General features: G+C 43.6%; 1 protein-coding gene across 8 annotated transcripts in view; it reads left to right on the top strand.

Annotated features, from left to right (window-relative positions):
* Window positions 1-12563, top strand: part of mef2cb (myocyte enhancer factor 2cb) — a 67743-nt gene that overhangs the window by 44523 nt on the left and 10657 nt on the right. For 4 of the 8 annotated variants that reach the window (XM_086030833.1, XM_086030834.1, XM_086030829.1 and 1 more), the window contains exons 4-6: window positions 4814-4957; window positions 7330-7510; window positions 9332-9379. In XM_086030833.1, the coding sequence (XP_085886959.1) occupies window positions 4814-4957; window positions 7330-7510; window positions 9332-9379 (373 nt within the window). The remainder of the gene's footprint in view (window positions 1-4813; window positions 4958-7329; window positions 7511-9331; window positions 9380-12563) is intronic. The other 4 variants (XM_086030837.1, XM_086030835.1, XM_086030830.1 and 1 more) reach the window with 1 other exon arrangement.

Raw genomic sequence — 12563 nt, forward strand, 5'->3', positions numbered from 1 at the left:
CCAGCAAAAATGAAATATAACTGTTTGGGGAAAAACCCATGTAAGTACTTTTGCAGACAAAGTCTTTTCTGAAGTCCCGTTTTGGCATCTGTTTTTGTAAGAGCTTGTTGCACCAATGCTGCTGGCTTGAAGACATTCAGATACATTAACTGGCCTGTCTGTCGGCGATAGCCATAAACACAATATTGAATGTGTCGTACCCTTCAGCCACTGCCAAGACGACGGTCAGTAATAAAGAGCTTTCCAAACATAACCCAACAGTTAACACGCACGTCTGTCAAAAATAAAGACGGACCCATCTAGCCAACAATGTTTTGACTCTGCTTATGTTGAGATGTGGTGAGAGTCCAGAAAATGATGGGGACGGCTGCACAGTCGAGCAGAGGGAGACAGACTGAGAAGCAGACTGGGACAGAGCGACGGATCAGAGGGCTGGAGAGGGTGCGAAGGGTGGCAGAATGCCGAACAGAAGGATCCTGCTTTGGTGGGCATCAGCTGTCCCTTTCAGACCCCCTGGGGCCCGATCAGAATTCACACCCAAATACCCTGCGAGGGTCCTTGGAGTTATTACTCACACCCCGGACTGTGCTAAGGAACTGTTACAATTTAAAACACATTAATATGACAGATGCTATACAAAGAACTTCAGAAACAAAAGAAAGCTGAATATTCCAAGTCGTCATATTCCAAGTACAATTCAGTCTAATGAGCGGATTGTTACCAGTTGAGTTTTGAAGCAACTGAGGCAAAATCGAGTATCGAGTTGGCTGACAAACGCGCTGTTGAATCAATCTCAACCGGTGTGTTGTCTAAAGCACAACTACATAATGTCAGCTAAGAGCTATCTATACCCATGCAAATTTAGAGAATAATGCATTGTTCATTTTTCCCATAGTTAAGTCATTCACTGCCAGACATTTTCGGACCCTCTTTTACCCTAACGTTTGAAAAAATTGGGAAAAAAATACAAATAAATTCCTGGGATTTAATGGCTGGACAGCGAAAAGACAAGAACATTTGTCAATAGCAGTGAATGATGAAAGTTAAGTCAAATGCTCATCCCTAATGCCAACACGGAAATTCATGTTGGGTTTCTTGACGTGCAAAGAAAAAAACAATTGCTCTTCTTCTAAATTTTGTTCCAACCTGACTACATCATACCGCCGTTGAATCGACTGCCAATATCTGATTCTGCCGTGTAGGCCTTCCTCACGCTGCGTGAAGAGCTGAAGGGTACTGATGAGACGGGTGTCTAAGTATGTAGGCCACCGTGTCTATGCCGTCCCTGCTTGGCAGAGGCCCTGTGACAAGTCGAGTCATGAGGGAGCATCATGAAGAAGGAGTTTAATTAGGAGCAAGCCTCCAAAGGGGCCGCAGAAAGACACAAGAGCCAAGCAAGCAAAAACAGCTTTTTTCCTCCCCTACCAAGAAGTATAGTTCTTCTTTCTCTCGTTCGCTCACTCACTCGCACTATGTATAAATATATACAATGACGTTAGGGTGTGAGGTGTGAACACAGCTGGGCCTTCTATGGTGATGTGTGCACTGCCCCAGTCGTGATTGGTGGGTGGGTCGTGTGTCAGCCTTTGGCAACAGGTGTGACGTCGGCGGACAGGTGGTCATAACTGGGATGAATGGCATAGCGCCCTCGTAGCACTGCCTCAAAGTGCTGAGCCCCGATGGAAAGCTAAGCCCGGCGGGGGGGTTGGGCCACATGCTTCCAAGTCATATAACACCCTGCGACCTATCAACACCCAACACAAGCAGAGCCCCGACCCCCTTGTATGACCACCGCTCTTTAAGCCCTTTTGGGTGCCTCCTTTTCCCTCGGGCAACGCTGTTTTTCCTAAAATGGGCATGTCTATTTGATCTAGGCATGGGCGTTTGACTAACTAGAGCAGACCTGGGCAAAGTGCGGCCCGGCAGCCACATCCGGCCTTTCTAAAGTCTCTGAGCAGCCCTAACGTAAAATAAAAGTAAAACGTAAAACATGCAATGTTTTTATTTCGAAAGTTGTTCTTTTCAAGAGCTATAACTTCTGTCTGAGGTGATGCCAACTTAGTTTTCGCAACTATTCTATCAAAAATGACTGTTGGCCCAACGATAGCAACATCCTTATTTCCTGTACGGTGCAGGAAAGAGGGCCAAGGAGATTTGGGCTGATTCTCTACAGAAATCTACAGTTTCATATACCTTACGTATCGTGCGGATTATAAGTCATCACTATATCATTATACATCACATGTCAGTAGAATTATACTTCGCACTTATCTATATATTTGGGAGTGGCTAGGAATGGTTGATATGAGTTGGATGCATAAAATTGCTAGAATATTCAAAGTGTAAAGATGTAATTTTAATGACGGCTTATAATTGTATTTAAATTTGTATTTCTGAATGACTATAATACCAGATCAAAGAAAAAGAGGTGAACATGGTGGATTGGCACTTAGCAAGCTTTCCAGTTATTTAGATGGCCTGAAATCAATTGCCCACCCCTGATTTGCAGTGTTCTGAACTCTTATTTTGATGCTTGTGTTGTTACCGGGAGGAGTTTCCATAGCCGCGGTTACCTTGAATAACTCAACATTATTTGTTTTTCTTTATACTAAATAGTAATTGAGACAGAATGGTCAGCTCCTCAACTGGTTGCAGCCAAGTAGTGCACTCTATTTTGCCTCTGTGGCTTCCAGTCATTTATTTAATCAACAATCCATTCCACACAATGGACGGAATTCTGAGCAATCAACAATCAAAGATTTTTTTTATTTTTTTTAAATAAAAAAATGGCCATCCCTGCTGCGATGTATCATGGATTGGTGGAAATATGTGGAAGTTTAGAAGTAAAGTTTGGTTTGTCATGTGAACAGAGCAACGCTACAAGTTCAACTCTTGTCAGTTCAATACGATGCCTCGCCAGCACCCCAATGCAACTGCACCAAAGACAGACCAAAACTGGAAATTTCACATCCTCACGCCTTCGCCGAAAAAGACAGCGTGATGAACCTCTGCAACCCCTTTGTTCTCCTGACTCACACACCTCACATGAAGCGAGAGCGCCTGTTTCCCGGCTGCTCTGTTAGAAGTCAGATCTCCTTGCGTTTGTTTGCTGTGATTTCCTGAAGACTGTCAGAGATGTGAGAGATGCTTTCAAATTCCGAATTCCAGATTTCCACTCTCGGGGGGGAGGCGGGCGTCAGCGGGCAAGTGAGAATTCGGAAAAAGAGGAGAGCCGGTGAATGTTGACACGCTGATATACAGTAGCTGCTTCGCCACAAGACGCCTCAGGAATCAAACAGCAATCACGCACACAAAAGGAGCCCTCTAAGTTCACTAAAACCACACTCCAAACAGGCCTTTGTTGTGCTGACATGAGAGATGAGCGGATCCTTATTTGTTTTCTAAGCGGGCAGATCGTTCCCTGTCACCGGCGCTGCCGCTCGTGATGGAGCAGCTAGCATCACTCGTATATCCTCTGTGAGCGAGCGCCAACACAGAAAAACAAATGAGAGGAAGAAGTTCACTGAGATTAACTTATCTCAGCATCTACCTTCCTCCTTTATACACCCACACTCGCACCAGCACACAATCCTTCCCTTCACACACACACACACACTTCATCAGCATCAAATACAGGGTGTACTAAAGTAAATTTAATTACGCCTGTCTGATATGGAGCCTCAGATGAGAGTAGGGGCGCGCAGTGTGAAGCAATGACTACACAGACAGAAGCAGGCCCGTGATATTCCTCCACTAGACTAATCTCTCTTTATTAAAGCCAGGGGGAGAAGAGGGGGGGGGGCAGGCAAGGCAGGCTGGCGGTGGGTGGTGGTGGTGGTTAGGAGTGGAGTGAGGATGGGAGAAGGGGGTCTGCCTTTGATGAAATCTCGAACTGTCAGCTACTGTACTTTCTTCACTCGCAGTCTGGTCTTTGTCTCACTTTGCAAATGAACTCAACGTGTATCAGCTAACGTATAGCCTACTTGCTCTAGTTAACGCACACACACACACACATTTTACTTCTGAAATCACTTTTGGTCATCATGGTCGTCAACAATATCCTCATAAAATATGACTTTCTCAAGCAAGGTCTCTTTGAGTGGCGGACCTGAGCTCTTAGGGATCTAATGGGGGCAGGTGGCCACCAGGTGGCCAAAATGGAAACTGCTACCTTCAATCGTGTATATGTGGCCTTTTACATCCCACTGGTCATTGTTGTTTCTCTTTATTTCTGTTCTTGCTGTGCATCTCATTGTTTGAAATCTTTGAAAATGTGTGTGATTCTAATGTTAAAATGTTCTTATTTGAACAAGTACAATATGCATTTAGCACCAAAGTTGTGTTTTTTTTGTTTTTTTTTTTTTTTTTTGCTACAAGTCATTTTTATTGTTTGTTTTACAGAACTATAAAAGACAAACAAAACAAGTTTGGGATCATTTTGGTAGTAACTGTACATTGTTTACCACATTTGTAAAATGCTGGAGTTTCTTAGCGACAAAAAGTGCCAAAAAGTGTCAAAGAGTTTGACATTGCAAATCATATCATTGCCTGAACATTCCAGGTCCATTCATTTTCTCCTGACTTTTATTTGCCTTACGCTTTGCTGTGTGCGTATCCTCACATCAGGCTAGACACTGGCCTGCCAAAAACGATGAGCAAATCGGTCACTGTATCGAATACCGTCAGTTAGGATGTGCCCTTAAAGCTCCGAGTTCATCTTCATGTCCCCCCTTGCCCTCCAAAGTGTTCACCTGGGTTTCCTGAAGCCTGCAGCCCTTCCTTCAACTGTGCTGTGCCACTGCTTTGTTTACAGACGTTGAGAAAGAAGGGCCTAAATGGCTGTGACAGCCCCGACCCCGACGCAGATGACTCGGTCGGCCACAGCCCCGAGTCCGAGGACAAATACAGGAAAATAAACGAGGACATAGATCTGATGATCAGCAGACAGAGACTGTGTGTAAGTACCTCTTGTTAAACCCCGAGTCTTCCTCACCACTTTCTTTCCTCTCCCCCCTCTCCCACTGTGCTGTTTGTTGCTTCGTCCTCATCTCCACGTTTCCGTCATTGTCTCCCCGCCATCCGTCCCTCCGAACCCCCCACCCCACCCCCGCCCCGTCCCGTGTTGGTTGCGGAACCCGGCAGGCTTTGAGCAAGAAGGAGAACAAAGGTGGCGAGAGCCCGGAGCTTGAATCCACTCTCATCCTCACCCCGCGAACTGAGGAGAAATACAAACAGATTAACGAGGAGTTTGATCACATGATTAAAAGTCATAAGATTCCTGTAAGTACGGGCTTTTGACGTCACCCGGCGTCCTCGGCGAGCTAACAAAATGCTGACTGGCCGGTTGGTGTTGTGCTAACCCAGCTAACCGCCATTGTTTGCCACCAGACTAAACACACAAAGTGAGAGTGCGAGTACGACCGCAGATTGCAATGTATACATGGAGTGGAAAAGATTACAGCTCTCACATTTTGCTTATTGAGGAGAGGTCCTCTAATTTGACGTAACTGCAGCCGCAACCGGCAGCCATTTTTGCTTCATAATTGCAGCGTTTCTCTCGTTTAAACGCACTGGCTTCCCCACCGTGAACCTGTTCCCCATGACGCCTTGCTTTTCAAGGAGCAACTGCAGCCTGCATGCATATGAGTGTAACATTTGCAAAGATGATGCACCTGAATACAGCACGGATTGTACTTTCCATTTTACCGAAGAGTCAGTTGCTAGAAAGCACACAATAAAAGTGGCTTTGTCTAAGCGGACCCTTTCCTCCATTCACAAAGCATCATATTGGAATGGTTACACGGGAATATACAGTAATTCTATGGTAGATCATTTGGAGGAGAAGTGTCTGACAAAACCTTGCATGGAAGGAGGGGAGATGTGGTTTTGGTGAGCTGGAGGCGGCGTGGCTTTCTGGGCGAGATGCGTTTGGGATCGGCGCTGCTGGTGTAGGAATTGGGGTGCGGTGTGGGGGAGTGTTCAGCACAACACAAGTGGCAGTTCAGTGTGTGGTCAGGGTGGCTGCCAAGCCCTGGGCCTCTCTGGATTGCAGGGGACTCTTTAGAGTGGGGGGGGGGTGCTGGGGGGGAGCGGAAAGGAGGACGATGAGTGAAAGCGGGAAGGATGGCACCCGTTAAATGACAGTTTTGAGGCGTGCACATGTCTTATGAGATCCACTTTAAGAGCTGTTTAAAAACAGGGTGGCTACATTCCTGAAACTGAATTTTATTCGACTAAATGAAGGCCCTTAACTTTCCTTGAAAAATACGCCAAATCCTTAATTGAGAGTTTGGTAATTGTAGTGCATAAATGTGTTCACACGTTATACATGAAGAACAGATCTTTGAGCGATCCAGAAACAACAAAGCCCTTCCAAGCAACCAATGTATCACTCTTCCATTAATGAGTAAAATAAAAGTAAAACAGCAATTAAAGTAACCAGGAGATGTTAGAAAAGGCAGCTAAGTATATATTCCATACAAGCCCAGCTGATTCTCCCTATATTGCTCTCAGACACATGGCAGTAATTTAGAGCCCTATTTTCTACTTCCTAAAGCTAACATTCAGAATCCAACCACTTCCAGGGCACTCCCAAGGTTAAGCCCTTGTGCCAAGTGACACAAAAAATGTCACCCCAAAAAAAAAACAAAAAAAAAACGAGGTGCTTCGGGCTTCTCATGTTACTGATGAGGCTGCACGCTGATCTGAGTAAATACCACTAACACTTTACGTTAGCGCCATGAAAAGGAAAAGTGAATCATTTCAGATTCAACTCAAGCCCTGCCACCTCAAAAGGAATTTTGCAAAAATCACTGCAGATTTGCGCAAAGATGAAAACCGAGTAGATGATCACTTGGCCTTTCAGAGCTGTGTGTGTCATGTCTTTTTATTTATTACATGTCATAAACTTGGGCACAATTCCGGGCCTAAAAATGCACTTATTTAGACTACCTGTTTCTCCCCAAATGAAGAAAGTGATTTAGCTTTTGAAAGTAACTCTGCAGATTTCAACCCATCAGTTTAATTAAGAACACGTTGGGTTATTGTGGCAGTTGTTTTCTCGGCAGTACTTCCGTAAAGCACCCACTCGCTACTGGTTTGTGGTCTTGTCGTCTGTTTTATTCAATTGCGCATGGATGTCTGATGTTAGTTTTTCCATTTAAGATTTTGGCTTCCTCTGCGTTTCTGTTTTTTCTAATTTCCCTTGACTGTGTCCTTTTTTTTTTTTTTTTCTTTTAACAATGTGGTCTGGTTTTGTCTCTTGTTCTGGCTAACTTGCAAATCTAATCAAACCGGCCCCTCTTGTCTCTCCCTGCCTCTTTCTCTCAGCAGGCAATGCCCCCGTCCAACTACGACATGCCCGTGTCCATCCCCGTCAGCAACCAGAACAATCTCATCTACAGCCATCCCGGTGGCTCCCTTGGAAACCACAACCTGCTACCGCTGACACACCATGGACTACAGAGAAACAGCATGTCTCCCGGAGTTACACACAGACCCCCCAGTGCAGGTAACACAGATAGTGCCTACATGCATGTCAACCTTGTTGTCCCTTCTGTTTATCTCTGGCACACCTAACACAACTAAAACTGTCAATTTAGAGCATTTCCATAGCACATCCAAATTAACAGCAATTCATTGATCCATCTGGTAGTGTAGTTGCTCACGTAGCTGACTTCATGTAGGTGCGGGTTTAATTCCAAGACAATGCTACATTCACTACTCTGCTAAAATGATTTCTAAAGCACTTAAGAAAGGAAATGCAGCTGTAACCAAGTGCTGCACATAATAAAGACAAAATGAGTCACAATTATTAATAATCAATGATTAAAAAATGTTATGACAAAATCAATAAATGAACAAACAAAATGTTCTTTTTTATTTCAATATGCTTTGAAAAAAATGTACTGCATCGCCTCATCTGTGTCTTGGCCTAAACTGTCAAGAGTTTTTTTTTTTATTGGCCACCTGCTGTTCCACCAGCAGCCTGTTGGTGGTTTCAAAGTAATCGAAGACTCTCCAAAGGAGTGAGCAAAGAAGTGGTATTTGGTGAACAGGATGTCCAGAGCTTTATTCCCTCTCGTTTTCATCGTTTCACAGTCTTAACATGTTAATTGAAGCGAGTAGATGACAATGGAACATGACTGATGTGTACACTGACCAATGTGAAGGCAGAAATGAGGGCTGTGCAATTAATCGAAATGCAATTACAATTATGATTATTACACTCCACTCCACGATTACAAAATCAGCATGATTAAACAAAATAAACGATGATTAATATGCATTTATATCCAAATCACTTTGTTTGCACAAGGAAATCATACTTGAATTTATACATTTGCGCCTTTTTAAAAATGTTATAATAACTAATTTTATACATTTTGTTTGATCCAAAAGTAACTTACATAATTACAGTGTTTCAAAGAAATGTATTTGGCTTTATATTTTTTACGTTTTACCACAAAATAAATGATCGTTTGACAAATCCTGATTTCAATTATTACCAAATTAATCGTGATTCATATTTTTTTCATTATGGAGCACCCTTAGCAGTAATTATAATTTGGTAACCACAGCGTGCATTTTGTCACTCGCGTTGGCCGCAGCTCTAGCAACTGAAGGTTGAATATAAACAAACAAGTGCAGTTTTCTAACAGCCGTTAGTTCGGCTGCTAACAAGTAACCTCACATCCCCCAATAATGATCAATGGGAGGAACAGCTCAATGCTTCAGCCCCTGTCGTTATCCTTAAGACAATGAAAGGAAATTGATCATCTTAGTCATGGACGATTCATTGTCATTGTTAGTCTCACTTCATTGTGTGGTTGATTTGAGTTGAGCGGACTAGTTGTCTGGCCCCATGTACAGTATAGTCCTTCAGCGTGCTGGTGACATAAGGAAATCAAGCCTGTTGGTTTGTTATTGTTGTCCTGAGTCCTTTTTCTGTCCCACTGGTCTGAAGCCTTCAGCCCACACCCTCACCCTGTCATTACAACTGGATGCGAGAAATGCCAGCACAAAACTAAATATGAGCTTTGGAGCTTGCTGCATCCACACCAAACCGCACAAGTCTTGAAACCCTCCCACTCTTCCACCTCACATGGCTTAAAAATAATAATGTGTCATTTTTCTTGGACGACAGCGTCCAGTTGCGTAGTGTGTTTGAGAGGGAAGTTTTTTTTTTTTTTTTTTTTTTCTGGTAGCAATACATATTTTGATGCACCAATGTTAATGTGCCTGTGAGTGTCGTGCTGCGTAAGCAGACTAGATGTAACGCATGTCCCCGTTCAACCATTCAGCCATTTATTTTTTATTTTTTTCATTTTAGGTGGCCTCATGGGTGCTGACCTCACCACTGGCGCAGGCACCAGTGCTGGTAAGGATGTGCTCTCACTCCATTGTCTAGCAACTCATACAAGGTATCCACTCACCCACTCGCTGCTGTAAAACACATGACTAATATTAACCCAAACCCAAGTGGATATTTTGTCCGTGGTGTGTTGATGTTAGTGGTGATGAAGTTCATCTGGGAATGTTTACCCAGCGCTGGGTCTGTGACACATCCTGCCCCTGTTGAGTTTAGCAATAAATTCATACAAGGCAGGGAGGGGGGATAAATGAAACGTACTTCCGGATGAGGTGAAGAGAGGCGCTATATCGGACTTTTGAATACATTCACTTTCTGCTGTAGTGATTTTTGGGAATCAAGTTCAAAGTGTGTGTTTTTGTAACAGTACTTGTACCTATCAATGTGTGACAAAATTTGAATTGTTTTAAATTTGATTTTTTTTTTTGTAAAATGTATATTTAATATTTTTGTAAGCCACTGTAGCATTATGCATAGTTTGAACATTAACACTGATAGTGAATTGACCACAAGACAAATTTTGGTACCACTCAAGAATCACTCATTGTTCTTTTACTATACCAGTAGTTTGTGATAAATACAAGTGAAGTCTCTTGAATGCAAAAATCACTTTAGCTAAAGGAAAAAAAAGACATTTGGGGTTTAACTGAACATATCCATAAATTGGAGGCCGCTCAGGGGGAACATTGTGCTTGTGTCCAGCCAATGCATTTTAACATCTTTGTGCCTCCTTACAACCAGCTTTTTTACTTCTTCCCCACACATTAACAGCTACCATATGTCTTGTAACCAAATTAATGCAGTGTTTTAGTGTCTCTAACCAAACCCGAAAAACGTCTGTAGGGCCTACAGAGATTTGAGCAAACCCCAAAACGTATGTAAGCAAATGTAATGTTTTAGCTTCTGTGCGCCAGTAGGTTCGTCCCTCAGGGCATGTCAGGCCAAAGTTTATGGCAAAGAGACCCCCATTTAAAGGGTGAAATTTTATAGCCTCAACATATTTTACAGTGTAAAAAAAGGAGGGAAGGGGCGGAGGCTGCGGAGTGGTGGCTCAGTGGGGCACAGCTGGGCAGCCCTGTCTGGCCCCCGGGGCTCCGTCATGGAGGTCACTGCTTGGTTTCTCTGTCTGGCCACTCGTCGCGCACACGCACCCCGCACGCGCACAACAGGATCGTTTATTGTGGCGTGTGTTCGCTCGGCGGCGTGTTGCGGAGCAATGCTTCCAATGTACTCTTTGTGTCACCGGGGCCAAGGAACAGAGGCGCTCTGTGAGGAGTGTGGCGCGTCGCTCAGCAGCAGCAAAAAAACACGCCGCGCGGAGAGACTTGTGCAAAACTAAAAGATTCCATTCAAAGGGCCCTTAAATCATATCTAGAGGCAGAGTGGAGATGGGGGGGGTGGAGATAGTGGGGGCGTGTGGTGATGAATATCCACTGGGGCTTTTGAGGCATGTGTGCAAAGGAGAAACAGCAGGGTAACACAGATGGAAGTGTTGTGTGAACTTGGTCGGTCATTGTAATGATGAGTGAGCCATTGTGAGGTGGCTCAACCACAATCATGGTATTATTAATAAATATATGTTAACAGTCCTCTGCCGCTCACGAGTTTGGATCAAAATTGTACAAATAGCTGTCAGGTGTTTCTTCAGTGTGGCAGTCTCAAGGAAGAGGAGGTGTGTTTGTTTGTGTGCGTATTTCCACAGATGTCATGGTTTCACTGTCTGTAAAGAGACAAAATGACAGCAAGCTCCCACATGGGACTACTATTACCTGGGGTCCCCCTGTAGTGTGGCAGCATGGTTTAAAAAAAAATAAAAAAGGTTTTGTGCCTGAATCCAGCACACATATCAGACTGTTTGTTAATTCCATTATTTGAATTGTTTCATGGTTTACCTTTTTTAAACACAATCAGGTCCTTTGTCGACAAAAAATTCCGCTTGAATTGTCGTCTTAGCGAAGTGGAATTCCCAAAAGATATTTTTTAACTACTTATCCTACACTGATGACAACGTTTGAAATCCAATTAGCATTTTTGCTAAATTAAAGAACACATCACTCGCAACCACAATATTTAGTGCTCATTCAAAAATGTAAAGAGATACAAGTGCGACATTGTAATTCGGTCTATGATACTTTCATTGACAATCTCAGAGAGATATTACTTAAACAGCATGTTTATTATTGGGGTTGTAGTTTACAGTAATGTACAAATGCACTGAATACTGAGAGGCGTACAAAGTTAAATAAGTTAGCTTAAATTAGAAGCACCTCTTAACACAAAACTGACTTGAATTCCTCCCGACTGCAGTAATAGTATGAGGGAAGTCGTTTATGTCAAGGTTAAGAAACCATCTATAAAGAGAACAGTCCGGTTGCAATGAGTCAATGCCCTGAGAAGAGAATACAACAACCAGAATGAATGAGAATCTTCACATGTGTGAAGGGACTTGAACTCAGCACATTTTGAGAAGATGTGAAAATATTGAGACTGAACCGCCAAAGCAAATATGTTGCATTAAAGTGGGAAATCAACCCAAACATTTTTTTCAAGAATATGTTCCCAGCAGGCCCACTAATTGAAACACGGCATTCTGATTAATATTGCGTGGAATTGAGTTAAGCAGCAAAAACCACCCCTTTTTAGCCATCTCAGGTGGCGACCATTTTGTCACTTATGTCGACTGAAAATGACATCAAACCTACTCGGGGCTCAGGTAACGACCAATCACGGCTGACCTGTTTTCTGAAGCTGAGCCGTGATTGGTCGTGAAAAAATGTGCTACAATGTGCTACTTCCATTGCAATGAGGACAAGTTACTGAAAGGCTGAGTCATCATGCCTCCTTCCTCTCAAATGTTGTGGAGGAAGAGTGAACATGACCGTGCTTATGTTCTTCTGTATTAGCTGAGTCTGGGAGGCAATAAAAAACCAAGCGGAGCGATCGGACTTAGGTCTCCCTTTGAGCTCGCTACGAAGCATTTGAGTTAACCCTCGACGGGTTAAGACGTTACAGTCTACACGCGAGCTCTACCCTGCCACCTAACTGTCTCTTGGCTTGGCTGCGTGTCACTTCTTCCTCTCCAAGCGGTTTGTTGCAGCCTGTGCCGTGCAAGTGCCGTTACAGTGTATATAGTCACGTCTCTGCGAGTTGAGTCAGAGCATCTGCCCCCAAATCAGAGGCAACCAGACAACGA

The sequence above is a fragment of the Filicampus tigris genome, chromosome 5 (assembly GCF_054856515.1).
Source record: "Filicampus tigris isolate MCC_2025a chromosome 5, RoL_Ftig_1.0, whole genome shotgun sequence".
Taxonomy (NCBI): Eukaryota; Metazoa; Chordata; class Actinopteri; order Syngnathiformes; family Syngnathidae; genus Filicampus; species Filicampus tigris.